At 41.4% G+C, this 25960-nt stretch overlaps 2 protein-coding genes across 5 annotated transcripts in view; one reads left to right on the top strand and one right to left on the bottom strand.

Moving 5' to 3' along the window:
• GABRB1 (gamma-aminobutyric acid type A receptor subunit beta1) overlaps nucleotides 1-4387 on the bottom strand; it is a 94116-nt gene extending 89729 nt beyond the window's left edge. Inside the window, exons 1-3 of one of the 2 annotated variants that reach the window (XM_052681945.1) lie at nucleotides 3101-4387; nucleotides 2935-3026; nucleotides 2766-2833 (exon numbers count right to left, since the gene is read on the bottom strand). In XM_052681945.1, coding sequence (XP_052537905.1) covers nucleotides 2766-2833; nucleotides 2935-3007 — 141 coding nt within the window. In that variant the 5' untranslated portion in view covers nucleotides 3008-3026; nucleotides 3101-4387. Of the gene's footprint in view, nucleotides 1-2765; nucleotides 2834-2934 lie in introns of both variants that reach the window. The other variant, XM_052681946.1, reaches the window with a different exon arrangement.
• Nucleotides 4388-18365: 13978 nt separating this feature from the next.
• GABRA4 (gamma-aminobutyric acid type A receptor subunit alpha4) overlaps nucleotides 18366-25960 on the top strand; it is a 45141-nt gene continuing 37546 nt past the window's right edge. The window contains exons 1-2 of one of the 3 annotated variants that reach the window (XM_052681934.1): nucleotides 18366-18752; nucleotides 18864-18982. In XM_052681934.1, the coding sequence (XP_052537894.1) occupies nucleotides 18670-18752; nucleotides 18864-18982 (202 nt within the window). In that variant the 5' untranslated portion in view covers nucleotides 18366-18669. The remainder of the gene's footprint in view (nucleotides 18753-18863; nucleotides 18983-25960) is intronic. The other 2 variants (XM_052681933.1, XM_052681936.1) reach the window with 2 other exon arrangements.

The following is a 25960-nucleotide window of genomic DNA, read 5'->3' as shown; positions in this document are numbered from 1 at the left end:
AGCACATACAGCTACTTTTTCACTATGATTAAGGTATGACCACCTGCTCAGTAGAAAAAATATTTTAGAGAGAAAATCGTCACTTATTGTATGTGATGTTGGTTTTTTTTCCAGCTACTTCTCAACTATTTTCTAGTAGATAGAGCATTTGATTCGCTTGCGTGCCCTGGATCTTGAAGGTAGTTACTGTGAATCGTGCTGCCCATGTTCATTCTTGCTGCGCAATACACATCTCTTCTTAATAGCATAAAGGTATCATGATAAACCAGACAATGCATATCACAGAAATTTAATAGATTCAGTAATAGTGAGGTTCTTAATGAAATCACTATATTCGTGTGAGTCCCTAGAATTCTTCTAAGGGAACTCTGTCATGGATGAAAATTAGGTGAACTATCATTAATTGAAACAAAGTGAAGAATCATTTTATATCTTTGGAAGCAAATGCTTTATAAATCCCAATTATTGTAGCAAGGATGGGAAAATCTGATGGAAAGAGTTTAAAACTTATTTTATATTTGGAAATAAGTAGCTTTTGAACAGAGCATTGGTCATTAGGTCTTTTACATCCTAGTTCTCCTGCTTGTTTCACGTAAGACAATTCAGTAGAATATTTCAGAATAGTTTAGCATATTTAGAGAAGAGGCTACAGGTAGACAAGCTGCCTGATTGAATAGTTGTTACTATTGGTTTTCACAGAATTCACAATAGTTCTGTTGTCTATATTTCAACTTTTTACACTATGACTTGTACATACAAATCTGCCTGTTGACTTGGCAGACAGCCTACAGCCAAGACAAATTCTCATCTAATTCACTGAAGAGGTACAGAGATAAAGTAAAAATCTTTACTCTTATCTAAGCACTGGAACTGGAATAGGAAGTTTAACCCCATCAGTGTGTGCCAGGATTTGGAACAGCTGCTTCTGACACTCTGAAAATTAGGTTTTACATGACTGAGGAGAGCACAGGCATGAGACAACTTTCCCTGCTACTCCTGTGTGAGACTGATTGAACAGAATGGTCTTCTGGCCTTACCTAGGAATGGTTGCTTCCTTCCATTGGGAAAGATGTGGCATTTTACGTAATGAAAATATTTTGATTTTTTTGACCCATCTTAGTCAAGCTGCCCCTCTTAGCAGTCAAAAAACATCCAGCATACAATTTTCCATAATTAAAAAACAAATTACACTTTCCCAAGGGCTGTGCAAGGTTTGGAAGGGAGAAGAGGGGTGCATGTTGGATCCTTCAGAGCTAAGCAGAAATGCTGTGAGCCAGTGCTACACGATTATTACCCCTTGACACTGCTACTGGAAACTGTCAGATCTACTCCCCTTTGAATTAACAGGATTTCAGCAGTTGACACTTGACTTTTCTGAGCAGGTATTCTGGTGATGGTGTTGGCAGTATTCACTTATCCCAGGGTACACCATTTTGCAGAAGCAATGATTCTGTTACAGAGTGGGAGAAATAGTTTGGAGTTTGTTTGTTCTTCGACTGTTCAGACCTAAAGAAACTCCCTGCTTCATCTGAACAGTTCCTACCATGACCACCACCAGAGTACAAAGTAGCAACAGGAACTCCAAGAGCTGATACCTCTATCATGCTCTCTTTATGTTCTGCAGAGTCCAGTTTGCTCCATGCAAAGTGGCCAGACTCCTCCCTCCAGATTCTGTTAGGTGTATAAAAAAATCTAGCAGTGACAAGTAAGAACCCTGTATGTAGAGCACAAAGAGAAAAACATCTCTCTTCAATTTTGTGTGACAACTGTTAATTTTATTATATGAAGCAAACATATGAGAAAATTGCTTTGAACAGGCATATATTACTTTTTTTCTCCCCCCCCTTCTTTTTTTTTTTTTTGTGTGTGTGAAATAAACTGATGATTAGAATGGAAATATAAGGTTTTAAGCTTCTTTTAGCTAAAAAGAGGAAAAAAAGCATCTTAGATTTTCATGAGACCGAACATAAAAGAGAGAGAGCAAAATGCCTTCATTTCTGCAAAATGTTCAAAATTGTAACTGATGATTTTTCAGTTTCTTCTGGGAAAAGACTACTGAACGAGGCAACCACTGTACATAGTTTTGCTCTCCAAGACTGCATCTCTAGTCAGCTGGAACTCAGTAGCAGAGTTGAAATCAAATGACACTCCTTTTACACCTGTACCTTGGGGACTTCTCTAATTTTGATAGCTGGAGAGGGGACATGGTTGTGCATTTAATCTACAACAGTTTTCTACGGGAAGGGTTGTTTTTGCAGAAGCTTCATATTGTTTACTTTTTGCTGCTTTTATTCAGTGCCGTTTTACATTAAAAAAGCAAATACACACAAAAACAAACCGACCTATCCCTGTGCAGCTACAGCCAAGCAACCCCAACATTTCTAAACTCAATTGCTGACCGTGTGAACAACCACTGCTAGCAGAGCCCAGACCCTCAGACCTGCTGCAGGCATTTCGAACACGGCAGCGAGCACATGTGGAGTGCTTGCTTAAGCATGCAAATATTACGCCAACAGCGCAAATAGCTTTTCCTAGCAACCCCGACGTGCTCGGCTATTGTGCAGCATGTGCTCTCCCTTGCGGTAGACAGCCCCGAATCCGGGCTTGCTCTTAGCAGCCCCGACGCCGCTACAGGTGGCCGCGCGGAATTCATGCTGCCGGCGGAGACCGGACGCGAACCTGTCGCGGCGCTGCGACGCGGCCGGCAGGAGGCGCCATAACGCAGAGGGCTCGGCGCCCCGCAACCCCGTCCCGCCGCTACTCACCATGTTGACTTCCGACACCACGTCGATGCTGGCGATCTCGATCCGCATGCCCACGTCGACGGGCGGACCTACGCGGGGGGGAGGGAGGGAGGAAGGGGAAGCGGGAGCCAGTGTTAGGCGGAGATCCGCCGGTCATCGGGCCGGGGAGCGAGAAGTGCGGGCGCCTCACCTCCGAAGTCAGGCCTGAGGCGGATATCGTAGCCGTGCAGCAGCCTGTCCACCGTCTCCTTCACGTAGGACATGTTGCTGGGCTCATCGGCGCTGCGGGAAGGAGCAGAACCAAGTCAGGGAGGCGGCCGCTGCCCCGCGCCCCTCCCCGACCCGGCAGCGCTCACCTGCGCGCCGCGCACCCCACGGCCAGCACCAGGGACAGCGACAGCGCCTATGGGCCGCCCCCCCTCGCCGCTCTCATGCCGGCCCCGGCCGCGCCTACGCCTCTCGGGGGCGACTGCAAGTTGGAACGGAGCGGAGCAACAATTGCCGGCAGCGCAGCGCATGCGCCGAGCGGAGCGCCGTGGGCACCGGTATCTTTGTTAGCCTGCGTAACGCAGGTGCCGTGAGTGCTGTCGTTTGGCCGTGAGGGCTGCTACAATGAACGCACCTTTCTTTTCTTCCTCTTTTAATCACCTCCTAGCTCAACTCAGTAGAACTTCGGCGTTGCTGTTGTGAATTCTTAACGTTTTCTGGTCATGATTATTGTATGGTGTAGTTGTACTGATGATCAGATGTGATTGGTGCTGCTGGGCATACAGCACTCGACATGTACTGAAAGTTTGAAAACATGGTCCTGATAAAGTTACCTGGTTTCTTTTAAACACTGAATTAGGGTTTTCCGTGGGACTGGAGTCCCTTTGGTCTTCTCAATTCTTTGCAGCATTCTGTCTTCTACATAATTCTAACTTTGCCAAAAGCTGTGTGGCAGTCAACTACAGATGTACTAAAAGGAGACGCCTGCTCTGTCTGGCCTGCTAAAATCTGTCATAAGGTGTAAGCGCAGGGGATTATCCTATGTAAATTCTCATTTCTGTATGGTTTAAGGCAACTGTACTTCAGAGTAGCTATTCTGCTGGCAGCCTGTCAGTGTGAGGTGCGTTTCTGAAGCTCCTTTTGGGATGGTTGGGATCTAATCTGGGCTCTGGAAGCAGCTGCAGACACCTTGCTGTGCAAAGAGAATGCTGGGAAGGCCCTCAGTGACTGGGGGCTGAGAGCAGGGATTTGTGTGGGGCTCTGAACAACAAACCTCAAGAGTGCTGACATTACATGGCCACAGCAAGCAGCAAGAAGGCTCCTTTCTGGCTCATTTGGGGTGGGTGATGGCACCATGATGGAACTTATCTTCCAAATGCTTCCAAGGCTGAATTATTATTAACAGCAGAACCTCTGTGCTCTGATATACTATCAGTTGAAACACTCTGTGGTTTTATAGGATGCGTAAAGAATACTGAGGTTCTGTTTTCTTCTTGAAAGATTTATTTCTAGAAAGAAAACATAGTGTGCTTCTCCAGGCCACCAGTGTAGCAGAATCTTGTCTTTCATTTGAATAAAAAATTAGACATCCTAGTATCCTTCTGCAGCTCTTTAATACCTGTAATAAAGAACCATGACTTCTAAAATGAGTGACTGTGGCAAAGAGGCTAACTTTCATAGGCCTTATATTATCACAGACATGTTCTAAAAGCTATCAAAGATGACAAGACACTTGGTGGTCTGATTTTATGAAACTGAAGCTTCTTCTGCAGCCAATAAACTTGATTCAGAAAAGTGCAATGCATGATTCCATATGCTCTAGATTTTATTCTCCCTCTTGGCCTGAGTGAAACCTGATAGGTTCCCTGTGTGGCCTTCTGGACTCCGGTAACTGCCTGAGTGCCCTAAAAGTCAGACACGCAGGGATGTGTGACTCTGCTCTGCGTTGCTTTGCATTGCTGGAAATCAGATTGTGCTTTAAAACATTGCTGATAATAATTGCAAATTCTTCTCCTGCTCATTTCTGCACTGAGCTTAGTATTGACAGGGTCAACGAGAGAGATGCATAGATTTTCAGGAGGAAACCTTTTTTCTCATGCAGAGAAATGTTTCCAGTTTATTAAAACTCATTTTATCTCAGTGCTTTTTTTCATTTGGAAATCAGAAAGTGCACAGTATAAAAAGCCAGTGCATTGCTCAGATAATAGCAGCTGCTTAAGAAGAATGTATCATTGGAATCATTGAGAAAAGGATATCCTTGTTTTTCAGTGGATGCATTCTGTAGGAAGGAAGGCTGTGATTTTTTAATAAAACTAGGGGAAAAAAAAAACAATGCAAAAGTGATGATTATGCATCTCTTTCTAGTGATACATTATGCCATCTTAAATGTAGAAGGAGGGCAGGTGTGTCCCCATGATACCTGCTCAAAATGGAGAGGGGGAGCTTCATGCTTCACTCCTTGCTCTTTATATGTGGAGATACAGACTTTGAAAGTTAATATTTGTGTTGCTGACTGGCTTGAGTAATCAGACCCAAGGATTTGCAGAAACAAGATGCTCATAAACCAGGTGGTCTAACTGGACGTATTGTTCTCCAGTTAGTAGGGAGAATTACTGGGTGAAAGCAAGGCTGGAGGTAAGTGTGAAAGCAGCATCATTAATTAGCAAAACTGCTTTACATTGGCACAGTGTGCACATAAGGCAAAAAAAAAAAAAAAAAAAAAATCCAACAAACATAAGGCAAAGCAGGCTCTTTGGATTATTCATTATCAGACAGCTGCTTCCCACCAGGCTATGGGGCTTGTTATACTGCATATCCCCTATGTCAAAGAAAAATGAGAATTAGGAGGGATAAATATTTTTCTTACTTGGCGCTAAGCAAATGGTCTTTTTCAGTAATTTTACTGATAAAATATATTAATAATTTAAGATGAAAATTTTAAATTTGTAACAAAATAGGGTAAACGATCAGGTTTGAAAACTATGAAACAAAACCTACGAACTATGAAATGACTACATGTGCAGGTGAAAAAATATGTATTACTTATACTTAAAAGCGATTGGTAACAAAATAGGTCACATATTTGATCTGCTAGAGGTAATGCTATTGTCATTTTATACCTACAGTAATCCCTTGAATCAGATGCAGCTAGTGAGCAGTCTTCTTGGATGACGGAAAATAGCAAGCTAGAGATAATTCTAGTGTGCTCTGGGGATTTCAGAGCACTAGAAAAACAACCAAGGAGAGCTGTGGAGTGTCACAGTGAACTTGTGCTTTATCCTGAGATCTTCACACTGTGAATTGTTCTTAGTTTTATAATAAAGTGAGAAGAATACATTTAATAAGAACACTAGGACAAAAATTGTTCTTCCGTATCCATAGCCAAAATAATTTAGTGACTTTTTAGTCACTTCAAATAAACATCTGAAATGCTAATTTGAAATCCCTTTGTAGACCTTCCAGCTGCATGTCTTTACCATTCACCTAACATCCTTAACTCTGCAGAGCTGGCTTCCTCTGGAGGAGCACTAGTCCAGCACTGCATGCCTAATATCAGAACCCCTCCACTGGCAGTGTGTCTGCATGTCCCACTCCATGCTACCTGAAGGAAGCAATTCTGCTAATCTTCTGTTTCTTCATCCCAGGTGTGGGAGCCTCAGTTTATTTCAAGAGCAGTAGAGTCTGGAGATGCAGGTCTTTGAGACAGTAACTGCAGAGATTAATAGAAAAGGCAATTCTGGGTTCCAGAACGAGTCAGGAAGACATTAAACAAGTGTTGACATGGGCATGAAGAAGGTGCAGGCAGCAATTAGCCTGTATACATTTGCATTATTTAGAGGCCTTGGTGTTTTAACCACAAGCAGCCAGCAGTCTTAAGTGTCACCAGGACAATGCAGGCAATTATAGACAGAACTGCAGAGTTAGGTTTTTAGGAGAAATTTAAAGAACATAGAGAAGAAATAATAGATGTGTCAATGTTATCATTTCTATTGAAATGAATTTCAGGTGCTTTCTATCATGCAGTTCCCAACAACTGAGGTTTCTGTCAATGCTGGTGAGATGTCAGAAGCACAGTGGAAAGAGACATAGCCTGATGTGCAAACTCACATGTAGAAACGGGCAGCTCCCTTGATTTAAATAGGCTAATTCAGAAAGTTCTATGTGTGTTTGTGGGATCAAGACCTTTGCTTGTAATCTTTTTGGGCCTTGTACTGTCTCTATACGTATGGGTAATTATTTTGTAGAAGAAATGAAACTCTTACTAGGATGGCACAGATTATTTTTTCTGATAAATGGAATTAATTTTCTCTAGCTTTGCTTTTGCATCTGCATCTGAAGAAGCTCATGGCAAAAGTATTTAAACTGTCAGATTGAATATGTTTTTTTTTTAAGCTGTGAATAGAGAAATACACATTTTTTTTTTTTTAATAGAAGTATTTTACTACACTGGGCCACTAGAATGCAATGTGTCTCTTTGTCCCATTTCAGTGATGTGATGCACTTACTCATAGAGATGCCTGTGAATCTGTGGCTCATATAAATAAGAGCCTAGCTTGTTTTTTTCCTCCATCTATAAGGAGACAGAGTTGCTGAATTCAGTCACAAAAGCAACTTTTCTGGAGATATTACTCAGAATGAACTTTACTTTGAGAAAAGAGAGATTTTTGCATTATTTACTCTCAAGAAGTTTAGAATTAAAAAATATTCCTTTCCAAGCTCTGAGAAACTTTATCTATCTTTGAGGTTAGTTCAACCTGGAGAAGGAGTTGAATGTGGCTCAGAAAATGAGCAGCAGGAATCTCAGTAATTTCCCCTTCCAATCCTTTTCTGTGATTTTGTTACTCAAAAGGATGGTAACACCACTTTCTTTCTCTGCTAATGGTTTGCCGTTCTTCCATGGAAACTGTAGTTCTAAGCTCTTTAAGTCCTTTCTCATCTAGAGTAGTTCCTGCCCTCTTGGTGTTCTACAGTGCTTGGAAATTTGAAGGTCCTAACTACTTTTCCTTAAAGCAGATGTTGTTGTTGTTGTTTATTTATTTATTTATTTATTTTTAATTTTTAACTTCAGTCTGATTGGGGGTTAAAAATGGCATTTTCCATTGGCTGGGGCTTCTGGTTTTCAAATTAGATCTATCTAAAAATTTCCTTAATGCATTTGGGAACTCTTTCCCAATTCCACACACATCTTAAATAGCCAACTTCAATAAGAAAAGAAACACTTGGTTAAGATTTTGTAAACTCATTTTTAAGGTGTTATGCTCACATTGGTAAAACTAAAGAGTAAAGGCTACAACAGAGCTACTGCAAATAGGAACTGTTCTCTGTCCTCTTGTCACTGCACCCACCTCATAAAAAGTAGACATTTTGTAATTCCACTTCATCTATAATGTTGTCTGCTGCCTCCAAGGACAAAGGTGACAAGAATGAAAATTTGTGTTATATTTCAGGAATGCTTATGAAACATTTCACCTCTCACATTTAAGAGGGAGTATTAGAACAACAGCAAAATACAACAGTAAAAGCTGCCAGACTGAAAACTTGCAGGCTGTCTGATTTCTTTGCTGATGGCAAATTCCTCTAGAATTCAATTGGGTGGATTTACAGCCATGAAAATGACTGTTAAATATGTATTGCCACGTAAAGTCATACCTACGCTGGGAGAAAACAAAGTGGGCATGAGTTTAACAAATGTAGTAGTCCTACACAACAGCTGCTTGCACTCTCCTTTCTGTCAGAGGAGCACATTTGATGAGTGAAATATATGCGTCTTGCTTGCTGAAATAAAGAGCACACGTGAATCTCTTCAGCTGGGAGTCACTTTGTCAGCAGTGAGGTGTAAGACAACAAGAAATTTTACTTATCACTTTAACCAGTGCAGGAGTGCAGGTCTCAAATCTGTGATTTATATATGTCACATGGGCTGGCAGGAGTCACTGGAAGCAGTCCATAATCTGAGAAATAGATTATGCCCTGTCATTTGTTCTGTTTTTAGCTATCTGAAAAAGAGAAGAATTGTAAGAAAAAAGAAATTGAAAGAAGACATTTAGCAAAAAGATTCCTCAGCCAGACCACAAAACTGGAATGCTGCCCCTGTTGATATGTTGGCACCACAGCAGCAATGGGGATAGGAGCAGAAAGGCTCTACCAGGGATAACTGCACAGATAAGTGGCCCATGGGAGGGATGGTTGAGCAGCAGGGGTCATTGGTCAACTCACTGTGCGTGCATTTTGGGAGGGAGACCACCATACAGGGTAGAACCATCCGAGTCTCTTTTAGGGTAATCAACGGAAGCTGAATGCTCAGAAAGCTTTAAAGTGTGAAATGAGAAGTGTGGGAGCATTCCCATATTCCCCTAAGCAGAAGCAAGCATTTGTGTGATGTCGACTGTGTCAGCTTCAAATATTTTCTAATTCCATCTCTGAACAGAAATAAGAAGTTGAACGAAGACATAGCTTTGTGGGCAGGAGAGGCAAAAAAAAGAAATAATGTGAATATACTTAATTTTATAACTTGGAAGCATTCCCCTTCCTACTGCAAGAGAGGACTTTGAGTCTTTCTCTTATTCTTAACCTCTGTGTGGTGTCTTCTTTCGTCTTGCCAAATGTCTCCTTAGGTTGCCTTTTCCTTTGCTCAGTGAATTTTTCTCACTTTGCCTAGCACATTCAGGCTTAGATTTTACTTGTGGTTCTGGAGGTTATCCAAGTTTTCATTTCAGAACATCATCAACATATATTTCAGCACTGCCTCTGTGTTAGGATTGTCCAAGAAGCTGGCAACAGGAGTGGGAGCAAGTGAAGCTCCTGTCCATCCCCCTTTGATGAAGGTAGATTATCATCTGCTGGTGAAGGTAGATTATCATCTGCTGGTCTCATTTGGGAGCTGAGGAATAAGGGATTTTGAACATTTGTACAACAGATTAAAAACAAACAAATCTGTAAGAATCTGCAAGTATTATAAGCATAGAGGAAAACTCAACAAGTGAGCAGTTTAGGAACCCAAAGTGAAAAACTCTTCCCGGTCCCTCTCCAGAATCCCCTGAGTGAATGGCAGGTGTTTAGTTTGTTTCAATGAGTTATGGACTAGAACCTAAATGTCCTTAAATACCCTCATGTCTAAAGCATACATAAATCAGAATAGATTTGTACTTCATCAGTTTGGGCTGTGAGCTGGAGGAAACAGTATGTACTGCTTTGGGGTAATAGGAAATACATGAATGTTTTTCTATGAAATAAGCAGGAGTGCTTACAAGTGTAGACGTCATCCATCCTGTTAGAACCATTCATCTTTTGACATCGGCCTCCTGCAATTGTGCATTTATATTTGTAGAATATTCAACCTTCATTTTTGTCCCTTGGATTTTCTACCTGCTCATTTTCACCATCAACAAAGGGCTTCATTCTCATGTCCAAGTGAGCTAAGAGGTCGGGAGAGGACTGCAGAGACCTGTTCATGTAGACAGCGTATTAGCTAAGGAATGTTTATTTCTCAGCGTTAATCTCATGTACTCTGATGCCTGTGTCCAGCAGAGAAATATTTAGAAAGCTGATTATGTGCTAAACATCCAAAATGAGACACAAAGTCGACAAAATGCCTAAACTAACGGGGACATTTGTATGGTTTAAATACTGACCTATTTCATAATAATTCTTGGTATTTATATATTTTACATTTTTAAGCCACTGTGCACATATGAACTAATTAATACTTCAAATATCTCTATGACATATGTAAGCCTCATCTACAATTTACAGAACAGGAAATTCAGATATAGAGGTCTGGGGATCAAAATTTTAAATGTAGATTTGAGTATTTGGACTCCACAAGATCTAGGTCACTCCTTCTTACAAAAGTCTTCATATACATCTATACAATTAATATTAAGTACTTGTATTTGAAGATTTGGCCTAAATGACTTAGCCAAGGTCACAGAAATCAGAGGCAGAGCTGGGAATGAAACTGAAGTGTCCTTCTTTATCATAAAAAGCAACTGAACCATATAACTATTTCTGTTTTTAAGTGTATTACACTTCAGGAATTTTATAATTACAATAATGAAGTGATTTTACTTCATTTCATGCTTTTCTTGTATATTTGTAAAACAACAAATACTGCAACTGCACTGGATCAATCTCCAGGCATATATAGACCAGCACCCTGTGTCAGTGGGGCCAAGAGGTTGCATTCCCAGTGGTACAAAATAGTTGTTTATGCGAGGTACTTTGTTCCTAGGCTATATCAACTATCCATTGATCCATATGCTTAAATTAAAGCAAGAGGACATTGTACTAACTTAACAACTATTGTTCTTTTGTTTGGTATAAGAACAAGTTTGATGTGAGCTGTGTTTTGGACCAGTGCTTTTAGTAAGTACCTTCAAAGCTGAATGACACTGCACAGTTTCCTTCTGATGAAACCATGGATTGGGAAGAAACTATACAGAGGAGCTGACGCCAGGGCATACCATGGGGCAAAAACTGCCATCCTATCCAAGGCACAGGAGCAAGGCAGCTCCCAGCTGCCAAGGTATTCTAGCCTGTTCAAAGCACTTTTTGTCTGCAAAAGGAGGTATTTAAGTGTCTGTGGGTTAGGAGCAGCTTCATCATGTTTAGTAGTGCTTTTAGCTTTAGTGTGAGACCACAGACTGCAAGAAGTTAACTGTCTCTCCATAGAGCTGCACAGTGGGATTATATCTCTCCTGCTCACTGCTGGATAATGAATAATAATGTCTCTGCTAGGACACCTTTGCAAGAAACCTCACTCAATAAGTACTGGAGATGATCTGGGAACCAGCTATTAGAAGTGGTCAACAAGATGCCTTGCCTTGCAAAATAGTGTCACTGCCACTGCTTTAAGTGGGAGGAAACTCAAACAATGCACTGTGCCTTCCACAGCTAGTGATATAAAGGTACAATTAAATTACTTGATGAAATGCCAAGGTACCACTAGATGCTTCTAAATTCCCTTTTTCTTTTCCACCCTCTTATTTTGACAAAGTTTACTGGGCCTGCAAAACAAAGCCAGCCCCCTTGTGCTCTCACAGCACCCCTTTCTTATTGGTGCTAAGATGGAAATTCCCCTGTGTAACATTTTGAACGTGAGTAATGCTGCTCTGTGCAGCAACCACCAGATGGTAATGAAGAGCAGATAGGCTGTGTGTCTTGTGTAGATTTAGTGTATTACTGCGATGGCAATTTTTGCTTTTGTCAGCAGAGATTACAAGTACAGCTATAAATGCTGATTTTCTCAGCTCTTTACAGACACCCTGAGCTACTGCAAAAGTCTGCTTAGCAGCTCACTTGTCATAAAGAATTCATTGTGTTTGTTTTTAAGCTAAAGTGTTTTAAAGGGGGTATTTTTCTAACTAATATGAGTACACATTATTAGCTGACATGGTTATTTAGTAGAGACATGCTATCATTATAAGGAAAGTTTTGACTGTGGTTGATGAGCAACTTCACGAGATTCTCTTGTATGAAGGTAGGTATAGAACATCTTATGATGACTGTATGCCTTGCTCCTTCTACAGCTGAAGTATTTCTTAAAATGTTATGACATGTAGGTTGTTTGTTTTTTAAGGCAGCAAGGAATGTCTCTTTTTTTAATTTGTGTGCTTGACACCAGCAAAAAGAGCAGCAGTGAGGAATGATTCTTCTTGTCCTCTCCCAACAAACCAAACAAACACGTCTTTCCTGAACACTGCTGTCAGCACAGGGGTGGTACAGAGCAGGGCTATCCATCCTCAGCACAGCTACAAGTGGGAAGAGAGCACAGAAAAATCTTCCACTGTCAACCAAAACTTTGGAGAATCAGAAGTCGGCCCCACTTCAGAAGTCTCTATGCAGTACCTTTTAAAACACCTAGGTCAGTTATTCAGGCTTTTTCTCAACTATTTCGCAACTCAGAGGCTTTGTGCTCTCCCTCTTTCTCTTTTAAGGATAAATAAGGTTCACCTGCCTATGAGAGACCTGGCAAGCCAGGCAGCATGCTGGCAGGGAGAGAATCACTGGAACAGTTGCCATCTCCAGTGTGAGTCAGCAGCCAGACCTATGGCTCCTGAGGCAAGTTTAACTCATCTGCCCATGACTCATGCACTTCTGAGATTAATAGGCATGCAATGAGCAGGAACATGAAGCCTTCCAGGGAGAGGGCTTGTTGGTGCTTCTGCTCTCTCATTGTCTTTAGGAACAGGCAGCAGCAGTGGGATGCAGCTACTGTATCTGCCTCTGCACCCTCTGCCCTGCCTGCCGCCTCTGAAAGCTGCAGAAGGTTTGCTACTGTTGCTCAGGGCAACCACAATTTTTGACACATTTTTCATTAAACTTGGCAGCTCTTAGAAGGGAAGGGAGGCTATAGGGCTTCCCAGATTTCTCCCCATAACCCTGGCTGCCTTGTCCTTCACACTGCTTTCAGAAAAAAAGTCTCAATTTAGAAATTTTTCCCCTGCATGAAGAGATCTTATCATATTTTCTGAGGATATATTCTCAGTCTCATTTTTGAGCCTGAAATCAGGACATCTGCTTTTTCCTCCTTTCTGACACTGAGAAGGTGGCTGTGACCTGCCCTGGTGGTGCCTGTACAACAAGAAACCTGATGCAGACATGAAGTAGATTGATGATGTGTCCAAACATACGAGTGTGTGCGCAGGATGAGATGAGATAGAAGTGGCACAGGAAATCTGTAAAGCTTTCTTGCTGACGACGCTTTTTGTCCCAAACTGGCTGTTCCTGCAGTAAGTGCTTCCAAAAGCACTATTACAATGCAGTGTGTAGAGGCCTCTGAAATAGGAAGTTCACAGCTTACCTTTCTTAAAAATCCATGTGTCAATCACTAGAAGAATGCACATAAATCCTATTGCAATCAGTAATAGCAATATACATCTATGCTTATATATATATATGTAAGTATATTTGGTACTCAAAGGATTTTCTAGCCTTATTCCAAGGTATCGAGGACATGTGTGTTAAAATAACCATGGTACTGTAGAACAGTCTTGTAAATACCATATGTCAGAGGAAAAAATATACAGCTAAATGCATGTCGGCATCAGCTCCTGCAGTTTCGTAGGAGTTCTGGCCATGGAAGTGAAGCAAAGCTGGACCAGCTGAAGGTTATAGTTTTACATAGAGCTTACGCTGCGCTTTGAAAGGACATCTGAGGTGGTGTTTAGAGAACTGTACTGGGACCCAGCAGGCTGGTAGTAAGCTCCTGTTCTGCTGCAAATTTCCTCCATGAAGTTGGGTTGTCAATTAGGTTTTTTTTTTTTTTCTCTCAGCAAAATAGGAATAATAGTGCTTGCTTTTTCCCAATCTTTAGTTAGTCTTATTTATCTAGACTGTAAGCTCTTGAGAGAAGGAATTGCATCTGGTAATGTTAGCTACAATCCATTCAGTGGAACTCTTTTAAAGCTGGAGTTAACAACTTTGTAATCAGATACTGAAAGGTGCAGTCCCAAAGGAAATGTGCTAATGACAGAACTACAGTGGGAAGGGAAAGCTGGATAGGAAGAAGAGATGAAAAAATCTGAAGCATCTATTTTACTGCTCCCTGAGCAGAACTTAAATTGTATTCGACAGACCCAGAACCCAGACAGCATATGGATAACCATACTGGTAGAAGTGACTTCAGGTCTCACAGTCCACAGACTCCCCACCAATGCTCCTCCCTAAACAGTTGGTTTGGGCTTCTCCTGAGTTCTAGATCAAAGTCTTGACAAAGCTAAGAGCAGATGTATTTTTCCCACAATCTCTTCAGTCTGTGTAGATGTGGAAGAAAAGAACAAAAGACCCTTGCACTCACGAGGAGGTGCAAGGAGGGGATCAAAAACCAGAAATTACAAAATACTGAAAAGGTACCTGTATGATTTTCAGTAATTTACCAAAAATGAGGTAGGGCCATAATTGTCCAGGGATGGCATTAAAGACTTCCTCGGTCTTTTCCAAGTAAGCTTGGCTGTCTTAATGTATTTGATGCCGGGCGTAGGTCATGTCAGTTTTCTGGGAAAAAGGTTGCAAACCATAATTTGCTTATATAACCTGCAAAGTTGTTGGAGCCTACAGTTAAAAAAAATGTTAATAAAAAATACAGAAAGGCTATGTAATGTGTTCCACAAGCAAAGCACTGACTTCCTTTTTGTTTCCACTTGATCTGATAGTAAAGTAGAAATGGGAAGAGTGCTGTAATTTTTTTCCTGCTGCTCTACATGTTGTAATAATAAAAAGTTCTTCCATAGCTTTAACTAAAGCTGCTTTTGAGGCATGGCCAGAATATCTGCTTCATCAAAAATCATTAGGGGGATGTATCAACACAGGGGCAGTAAAAAAAGCATATTTAAGTTATTCAAGTGCTTTCTGAGCATATGGTGCTGGGCAAAAATAGTCCCCTTCTTACAATAGTCCATGATGGGTGAGATATCTTGGGAGAAATTTTGGAAGAATAGGTGGTAAAAGCTAGAGAAGCTGAGAAAATGCTGAATTCAGAAAACATATTTAGAGACTATCAGTCCAGACTGCGACCACTAAACCCTTTTTCAAGTCATCAAATTTGTTTAAAGAGATGACATGACCCAGAAATTCTTTGAAGTGATCAAAGAAGATTTAAAGTAGTAGTTTTGTTTGTTTGTTTGTTTGTTTTCTTAAATCAACATATATCTGCTGATGACAAATAGTCATCCTGGGAGTTTTTGTATGTGTCTATGCCACAAATGCACAGAATTCACTAAAGGTGTGATTCAAAAATGTTGGAAAATAGCCAGGGTATTGGATATACCAAAAGGCAGAAGTGATGTATCTGGCTTACAGGACTGTTTACTGTCTGTCTGGACTGTTTAAGTTCCCCTCAAACCTTGATTTGTAAAAGTTTCAGCAGCATATGAATGACACACTCATTCAGACATCAAGGATAGTGGTTTCTGTTTTTCAGTATTAATTTTAGTAAATTCTTTGTAAAGTGGGATAAGGAAGATACTGCAGATAAATAAGTATTGTAATTTTCTTGATTTAGAGAAATCTAGATTTCTCTTGCAGTTTAAACACACGTAGGGAGTAAATGCCGTCAAAGAGCACTTGATTCTACATCAATATAACATGCAGCAGACAGAATGTGACAGAAAGACATTAATGTCTACCTTTTCTTATCAAATACAATCTGTGAATTTTCTCAGATGCCAGGAGTACTTATTTATTGGTGCCCTGGCATGGTATATTCACAGACCTTTCAACCTGATGTTACCTTTACTAAGAAGGACAGAAGATATTATTATTATTGTTTGTTCTAAAGAACCTGGGAATCACTTGAAAGGGAATGACTGAGTATGTTTTTTACCTGCAGTGGTACTACTGGGCCTGCAGCACCCACAATTCCTATGACTCCAGGCACAGATCCCTGAGGAGGCTGACTGATAATGCTTCTCAGGACACTTGTTTGGAGAGATTAATACTACTGAATACCACTCAGCTTTTCTATTTCAGTTCACACAGGTGTCTGTACATGTAATAATTTGAAACCAAGGGTGTTCCCAGCTCTGCCAGGATATTGTTGGCTTCCTTCCACAGCAGCTGCTAGAAGTGACAGTACTGTAGAGCTGGATTTTGTTCTCTACGTCTGACCAGCCACTTCTGGTCTTCTTCTTCCCACTTCTGAATTATCATTATTGCCCTTGCTTTAATTTTGTGAATTTATCTTCTGCCAGCAAAATTTTTCTGAGATATCCCTAGATCAGATAATCTCACTGGTTTGCCACATGGATTGATTTTTCTCACAGGGTACTGTAAAAGTAGCAATTCTCATTACTGGAGGATACTTCTAAGTACTCCCTTGTACGAGTTCATTCTATAACATGGGACTAAGACTAGTCCAGAAAAACAAATTACATCTGTTTATATACAAAAAGAGGCTGATTAATGCTGGCAAACTTAAATGATGTGAGGAAATTAGCCTCCTGAAGAGCTGCTCATACACGCTGCTGTCATTCCTGATCAGATTGCTAATGGAGCAAGGACAGTGGGCTCTTGATATTGTGCTAGTTTCCACCAGGCTGCTCTCACACTGGGAGTCCTCACTGGGGCTAAGTTACTTTGGACTGACATCTTACTGTAGTCCAAGCTTATAAATACTCCACAGAACATACGTGCTGTCTGTAAGCAGGCTGCTCACTTAGTTTAGTTTTTGCACAGCATTCATCATTCCAGCAAGGCAGTCAGGAGATGAGGATCTAGCAAGACTTGGGGCAAAAAAGCCAGAATTCAAATAGGAGAGGAAAGGTAGAGTAGCAGAAAGCCAATTGATTCTTTAAACAGTGACCTAGCTTTGGTCAGGACTGGACTCAAATATCACAGTACTGCTTATCACTTAAGTGGTCATTCAGCCCTCTTCTTCAGTCTATCCTGAAGGCAAATTTGGATAGGATAAAGTCATGAGTCAAAAAAATCACACTTTCTGTTGTGATAAACCTGCCTTAGTGCCCAGTGCCTTCTATTTATTAAGGAACACAGTGGTTGTACCTGTGAGAAGGGCACTGCTGAGAAATGCCTGCATTTCATCAGTTAAAATATCAGGAAGCAGACTCACAATCTGCAGAGGCCTAAATAGAGCTTTTAAAATTGGAAGCAAAACTGACTGACTGGAGGTTTTGTTTTGTTTTGTTTTGTTTTTTTTTTTTTAAGATAAACAGCATCAGCTAGCTAAATGGATTTGAAGCACAGCTTTAATTGTTTTTCAATCAGCAAAGGGCACCCTAGCTGGAGTAAACTCTAAGTACAATCAGGAAGATTTCACATGTACAGTAGTTCCGAGGATAATCGGGCACCTCAGTGCTTGGAGATATTGTAGCATGTAATGAATAAAGCCTTTTTATGTTGGCATAAACAGTACTGTAGTCTTGAGGTCAATTACCATACCTGATCCGTGTGCTCTGGCACAACAAACCTCACTGTCCTTGAAATTAGCATGCACACTGATCTCCAAATGTAAAGGACTCTGCAACACACCTGGTCTGAAGTTGTTTATTGTCAGTGAAAGCATGTGAGGGAAGAACATCCTGAACATCTCTTCTCTTTCTTCCCAAAAGCCCCATTCTGTCTCTGACAGAACAGCAATGCTTTGGAGTGGGTAATTGCTGCAGAATCCCTTGGACCTTGGATAATGGAAATTATTTGGGTCACTAACCTGGCTTCCTAATTATAGGAAACTGAAAAAAGAAAGGAACAAAGATACAACGTGAAACCAGTTCCAGGCTTCTGGCATTTCTGCTTCCAGAAGTGTGGGATAACCCACTAACTCCCACCCCTTTCAGGTGCGCTCCATTTTAACCTTGAAGTCACAGCTCTTCCCCTCATCTAACACCTTCACACTACCAGCTGAGGGACCCTCTCTGGGAATTAGGCTCTTTGTGCCAGCTCTCAGCTTTATTTCCCCTTCGGGAGAGGAGTCGTCCACGGCAAATGAAGACTTCACACTGCAGTCCTCACTAGGACAGATGGGGAAAGAAACCATCCATCTTCACACATAGGCACGCACCTCAACGTAACCCCAAGCACACATCCTCCGCAATATCCCCCGAGCCGGGGAGCCCGAGGCACGGAGCGCCAGGACGAGGCCCGGGCGGGCTGAGTGCCACCTCCCCCGCGGCTCCGCTCCGCCTTCCCCCGGGCGGGAGGCAGCTCTCGGGCAGGTTCGGCACCTCCCGGCCGCCCGGAGGGGGTTGAGGCGGCCCGGGTGGGAGAGCGGGGCGGGGCGGAGCGGGCCGGAGGCGGGTGCGGCGCGGACCGGTGCCTGTTGCCCCGAGAGAGTTAACAGCGCGAGGAGAGTCGCCGCTTCTCTGCCCGTGCCTGGCTCCTGGCAACCGGGGCGCCGCGCATGTAGGGCCGCCGGGGGCTGCCGGCGCCGCCGCCGTCCCCCGCCCCGGACAACGTGCCCAGGCGTGAAGTATGGCATGCAAAGATGGTTTCTGCCAAGGAGCCAGCCTTCGCCATGTCCTCGGGTCTCTCCATCGCCCTTCTGCACTGTCTGTGCCTGGCGACGTGGTGAGTTCCCCGGCCGCGGGGCGACCCCCACCCGGCACGGCTCGTAGCGGTGCCGCTGCCCCGAGCCGGGTGTCAGCGACTCCTCTCACCCGCCTCCTCTTTGACTCGTAGTCTCACCGGGCCGCCGGGACAGATCAAAAAAGAGGAGAAATTGTGGCCGGAGAATTTCACCAGCATCCTCAACAGTCTCCTGGATGGCTATGACAACCGGCTGCGCCCGGGATTCGGAGGTACGGGCGCGGCGCGGGGGTGACCGCCGTCCATCCGAGGGGCCCGCGGGGAGCGCAAGGCTCAGCCCGGCTCTCCGTGCGCGCAGCCGGGTCCGCGGCGCTGCGGGCGCACCGCTCGGTGGGGGTGGGAAGACTGTCCAGTGCCGGGATCTGCTGCCACCCAGGTGCCGAGGAGAGAGAGGGTAGTTCTGTCTGTGCTGCGGGGTCGTGTGGCTGATGGGCTCTGTCCAACTAGTTAGGGAAAGCCGGCGCTCGGGAACCCGGGCACGCAGCAGTAACCCAAGTTGCTCCCGTTCCAGCTTGGATTTGGAGGTAGTCAGTTGCTGTGTAGGAATCGGGACTGGAGGGGTCGTGAATTTGCCCGCCCCCACGGTGTGGATGTTGGGTTTCAGTTTTTTCTGTGCCCCTTGTGCTGTGAGCGAGAAGCCAGGTTGGCTCTTCAGTGTAGGTCTGGTGTTACTGTTGGGATGTGGAACTGATAATAATCAGGATTGGGACAAAATACAAATTTATTTTATAATCGGGCATGGAGCTATTAAAACACAGATTTGAAAGTTTTTTTTTTTTTTTTTTTTTTTTTTAAAGGTTTAAAAAGAAGTGCTACAATCCTTTTCATGATGTGCAAAGCTAGTAGAGCATTTTATAGGCTGCTTCTATGCGGAATTGAACGAGATCCTTGTGTAGGTTTATGTTGTGAAATACTTTCTTCCTCCTCTGAAAGTACCTTCTTCATACACGTGATACAGCCACACTGACGTGTATGCCAACACGTTCCATACATACCATATATTGTGCTCACATGCATGATCTCTGCTAATATCTTTGATTGCTTCTTTATTATTTTCAGCGTATTGAATAAATGAGGCCTCCTATAGCTTAGCTTAAGTGGAAACTGAATTTATTGAACACCCAGAGGAATCATTAAGAACAGGTAGCTTTTTTTCCATCTACTCTCTGCTGAGAAGTTAAAGACATTTCTGCACGCATACGAGAGATGTGCTATGTTTGGCATCATTTAGGTTGAATGCCAACTAATTAGTCATCTAGCAAATATGCTTTATGAGCATTATTAGATTTCTAAAATTAAACAACTACTAAATATGTAATGTGACATACAGTTTATGTTGATTTTTATTTTGATACAGTTGTCACTTATAGGATATTTTGCAGGATATAGGATACTTTTTCTACAGTGTTGCAGACTTTCAGCAAAATGCTGTCAAAAACAAGAAGTTCCTTGAATCTCCTTGAACTTCCATAACTGCAGAATTGAATTAAATAATACAAGGAAAAAACCTTCACATTTCAATCTGAGGAAAACATGTCTGAGTATGTATCTCATGAAATGAATATTACATTACTATTTACCTCTTCCTTCCTTGTAATACCTAAATCAATCACCTTTGAGTTTTGAACTTCTAAGTAACACATGGGCAAACCTACTTCAATTTTGAAAACAATGCCAGGCACCCTAGCTATTTAGTGCAAGTTATTGTCACCTTATTTGACAAGAACAAGAACTAAAAACCAAAATTAACCAGAAAAAGAAACTTCTCTGTAATGGTCAGATGTGACCTTTTGATACAACTCAACATGGTCTGCAGATTAGTTATGTGCTATCCAGATTAAGTTTTGTCCATATTATGTGTTTTTTTGCTGATAAGTCTTTTTGGCAAATGGGACTCGTTTCTTAGAAGTGACTTGCTTGCCATTATAGAGCATAGCAAACAAATGTCATCATAGTGGGAATATTTAGAGATGGAAAGTGTAGTGTGTTTTGGTAACACTAAAGCTGTTTTATGATGAGCAGCAGAATATTTTATTTTTGTTTTATTCCTGAAGCTGATTCACCATCTAGATTGCACGTGGCTCAAAATGAAATGAAGGTTTTATTTTAAGAACAAAAGACCTCTCAGTGGTCTGACCGATGCTGATTTTAATCTTCAAATCAATGAAAACACTTCTAATTCTGGTGCAAGTGATGTTTAAAATCGGGCTTGGGGAGCTAGCCAAATTCTGAATTTTGCTGGCTTATTCTAGAGTAACTATAAATAACAATTCATGAAGATTTTTGCATGCAAAGTAGAAAATATTAAATTTTGGAGAATTCCTAAGACTGAATCCAGTTTCTCCATGCCTCATTAATAGCACAAAGTTAGTGGTTATAATGAAGTTAAATCACCTGAGCATGCTTATGAATGTAAATGTGGCTTCTCAGGAGGGTTGAACCTTAATGGAATATATGGATCTTGCCCTGTTATATGTTATGTAGTAGCGTGGCTTACCTTGAGGGTAAATAGAAGAATTAAGTTTTCTATGTCATTTAATGAACACTGGGCGTTACAAAGTTGCTTCACCAAACAGGTTAAACAATCCAACAAGTTGCTGTCAGTTATTAATCACTGAAAGGTTTGCTAATGTAATAAACAAAACCAGAAGGGTTCATGAAGGAGGTTGAAAGTTCCCCTTGACTTTGGGCGGGAAGAATCTAAATCATCCTTAAAAGAAGCGAGAGGAGCAGAGGTTTCAAGAAGAAATTTAATTAAGTAGAGCAGAATAGGAATTTTTGTGCATGAAAAGAACCCCGCAAGTGCTGTCAGGAAGACTTTAAATGCATAACAGTTTGAATTTCAGTAGTGGGAAAGTATTTGGAAACTAATGAATGAAGTAATGCTCCACGATGTTTGAAAACAGTGTAGTGGAAGAAAAGTCTGTCTATGTGCCATTTTGCTGCTGTCCTGAATTTCAGAAAGAAGTTTTTAGTGCATGTGGATTTCCCAGTCATGTACGGCCTGTAATCCAACAGATTATAAACACAGTGTTGAGAGAAGTCACCTGCAGTGTCATTAATGAAAAGCGTTATCTGCTGTAAAACTTCATGTTACCCAAGTGCTCTTTTGATTCAGGTGTAAAATTCTGAAGGAAAACCACTTACGCCTTTATTCCAGCTTTTATTTGCTTTTGAAATTTTTGCATATGACGAAAAAAAAAAAAAAAAAATCACTTTGTTACCTTTCCACCAGTGATTAGATTCAGAATGGTTGTAGAACAACTTTTTGATATAGGAGTATTATTCACTTGGAATAAAAGGTCTGAATCTGATTTGCCATTTTAACACTTCTATGGTTTCAGACCTTACATGAGGAACTGACAGAAGTGAGGGCCCATGAGTTCCAATTAAAATATCTGCTGGATCACAGAACCACAGAGTGGCTGGGATTGACAGGGCTCTCCGGGTCCATCAGACCCAGCTCAAGCAGGGTGCCCAGAACCACATCTAGGTGACTTAAGAAGATTTGCAAGGAGGAGAACTCCACAGCCTCTCAGGGCAGGCTGTACCAGTGCTCCATCACCTGCAAAGAGCAGAAGTGCTTCCTGGTATTCAGAGAGAACCTTCTGTGTTCCAGTTTGTTCCCATTGCCTCTTGTCCTGGCACTGGCCACCACTGAAAAGATCTTCGTCTTCCTTGAACTCCCCATTCAGGTGTTTATGGGCATTAATGACAACCCCGTGAGCCTCCTCTTCTCCGAGCTGAACAGTCCCATCTCTCCCAGCCTCTCCTAATATGAGAGGTGCTCCAGGCCCTTTGTCATCTTGGTGGCCCTTTGTCATCTTGGTGGCCCTTTGCTGGACTATTTCAAGTGTGTTCAGGTCTCTGTTATAATGAGGGACAGAGAGTTGGATGCAGTACTCCATGTGTGGCCTCACCAAAGGCAGAATAATTGTGAAGAGGGCAGACAATTTTCTATTTAGAAAATAAGAGTATCTACATTATTATCTTCTTCTATTAAAAACCTCATACATACCTTCAAAATTCCATTGTCCAGCATAATAGATTTTGTATTTATTTATTTGTTCGTTTATTACAAATGGACTGGCTGTGAGCATCATAAAGTGAAGGTAATCATTTTTTTTCTTGGGCAATTGTCCAATCTTCAGCTGATGAGAGCAGATGATTCAAAGCCTTGTTAACAGGATATGGTGTTATATACCTGTAGTTGACTAGTTTGAATTTGGCCCAGGTCCATAATGCTTGAAGTCATTACCATCTGTCTGTTGTTCAGTGACCTATATAAAATTAGCTGATATTCTTGGTCCAGTTCTTTGTAGACAGGTGCCCACGCTGTGAAAACAGGCACCAGTGTCAGCCTTGTTGGCTGTATCAGCAGAGTATCTGCTGAACAGACAAAGAAACAGAACATTGTCCTCATCTCTGGAGTTATGTTTTTCCCTGTTCAAGGTTTAGACATGATACTGGAAGAATGTAAAAGTTGCTATGTGCTGTTGCATTCAATGTATTTACCTCTGAATAAAGAATGTAGTATTGAGTATGAGTATTTGAAATGACCTACCCAGTTCTAAGTTCCCAAGAGAAATTTTACATGTAGCAGTTGTCCTCTGGTATGGAATTAAACAAGAGAATGTGCTTTTCATACAATTGTTTTTTTATGCAGCAGGCAAAAACTTGAAAAGAAAGCATCAAATCTTTCACAAACTGCTCCTGTGTGTAGCAGCTACATCTTTTTTTTTTTTTTTTTTTTTTTTTTTTAAGATGTAGATATGGCAAGTGATGTAATGTAATTTCATGTATCCCGGATTGATCTCATAACAGTGACCACGCTTAGCATTTAAATTGTACTTTGCACGTTGAGACCTTTATACAGACTTGTTTGCTAAGGTTTGCAGTTGCTTGTATGACTCTTGATGGCATAATCTCCAATCTGCAGTGAGCCTGTGCAGGATTTGACTGTTTACATACAGTGGAGATCTCTGTGGTGACAGTTGCCTATGGAAACGAATGGATAATGGAGTCCAAAGTCTTTTACTGGGAGTTCTGCTGCAGTTCAACCCATATGTTGGCATCAAATGCATGGCAGAGCTGTCTTATGTTCCTCTTCACAGGGTTAGGGCCCGGTATCACTTCTGCAGCCCACATGTAGCATCTCTATCAAGCACTGAACTATTCTGGCTTTTTGCAGGGGTTGCTTTTAATTCTACCAGAGCTTCTTTAAAGTATATTATCTTACAGGCAGTGATTCAGACTTAACTGTTCCCACTGCAGTGTGTAGGACTCTCCTCCTATTTCATTGACATAAAAATACACACCAGTATATTAAAAATAGTTCTTCAGTGTTCCTGAAGACTTATGGTGATTAAATGTTTTCTGAACATGCACTGAAGGGGAAGTACAGGTGGTCATATTTAAAGTAGATTGCCCTGCATTTTATTGCCAGCTGTAGAAGTTTAAGTTTTCTAATAGGATCTTCTGCTTCCACAGCCCAAGTTGATTAAGTGGTGCAACATGCTTATTTTGGAAGGCTCCTTGAATCACTAGTAAAAGTAGGTTAGGTGACTGCAAATCACCTCTTTGTTGGCAGGAATTCCCATAATTAATAATAATTAAAAAAGAAAAAGGCATGACTCACTCTTTCTACCCCTGCTATAGTTTCCGATTGGAATTAGTATATTCTATTCCACAATGAGCAGAATAGAGGATAGGTTCTGGTATCACCGTGGCTCTCTTGGCTTGGCCTTGAGTGCTGGGATGCTCTAGAAAATCCAGTATTTGCTCTTAACAGTTATGGACTGACATTGTAGGTGGAAGATGTGGTACAGGCCTGTAGATGGGAGGAAAAGCATTAGGGGAATAATTATCTTTCACTGTCCCTTGCAGTTGTCTTTTCTCCTACCAAACATTTTAACGTTTGACCACAGTTTTGGATGCAAGGAAAGGATTTTCACACCTGTAATATGTGGATATTGTTTCTTCCATTGTGATGCCTAAAATGTTTGCAGATCCTTGTTTATCTGACATTATCTAGAAGCCTAAAACTTGTTTTGAACATTTGTCAGGGGAGAAAGCAAAGGTAAACTTTAATTTCAGCCTTATCATGTGGCTTCGTTATCTGTCCTGCTTCCTTCTGTCTCGTGGGTCCCACTGGTAGATACAAGTTTGAAAGCAGAATAGTAGTTACTAGAAGCACAGTTTTTATTCCTATGTTGCTGCAATCAGATTCTTCATAGCATGAAATCACAAGCTTTTAGATTTTGAGGTTAATTTCCTGATCTTAGAGCTTACCTTCTTTCCAAGAAACCCCAAAAAATAAAGTTGCAAAAAGTCTCTGAACGCTGTTGCCTGTGAAGCAGTCTAATAAAACAAATGAAGTCAGTACTTGAGGAAAACCAGCTCCTGCCTATGGGAAAAATGTTCCCTTTTGCTCTGTTTGATACAATTATAAAATTACAGTGTACTGTGAGGTAAAGAAAAGAAGATACCATAGAGATACTGATCCACTACAGGTGATTTTGTTCTCTTTTTAGAAGTATAACTTTCAGTATTTTTTTTTTTTTTTTTAATCGTTGGGTAACAAAAGACTCGAGCAATGTGAAACAATGTCTCTATCATTTCTATAGAATTTTGATTTCAAAAACATTTTGACTTCACCAGATTAAATAAATGGATACTATGTGTGAATATTTATATTGTACGTAGTTTACCCTAGATAAATGATAGTGTGGTGATTATGGGAGATCAGATATATTTGGATTGCTTGTGTTTCTACGTTCTAAGTATGATTGGGCTTTTCTTTCCTGTTTTTCAATCCTGCAGGTGAAATTTTTCACTTCTAGTATTGACAGCTCTGAGTTTTTTCCCTATTTCTTGGGGCTCTGTGGAAATAATTATATTCAGGAAATTTAATTGGACTACATTGTCAGTGACATGAGTGGTCCAACCACTCATAGGTTCCTGTATCATGAAGAATACTTAAGTATTTGTAGAAAGGGAAGCAGCTTCCATTTGACATGTTTAGAAGAGCAGAATGTTATGAGTGTGTGTTATCTGGAACTTGGGAAATTCTTAAAACCTCTTTGAGACAGACATGCTGAAGGATCCAGCTTTCCAGGGACCACTGAGCTACCAACTGTTGTAGGGTGATTTTTCTTTAGATTTTATCATGGAAAAAATGTCTCTGTACA

The sequence above is a fragment of the Tympanuchus pallidicinctus genome, unplaced genomic scaffold (assembly GCF_026119805.1).
Source record: "Tympanuchus pallidicinctus isolate F22 unplaced genomic scaffold, pur_lepc_1.0 scaffold2, whole genome shotgun sequence".
Taxonomy (NCBI): Eukaryota; Metazoa; Chordata; class Aves; order Galliformes; family Phasianidae; genus Tympanuchus; species Tympanuchus pallidicinctus.
This window is presented reverse-complemented; position numbering and strand designations above follow the sequence as displayed.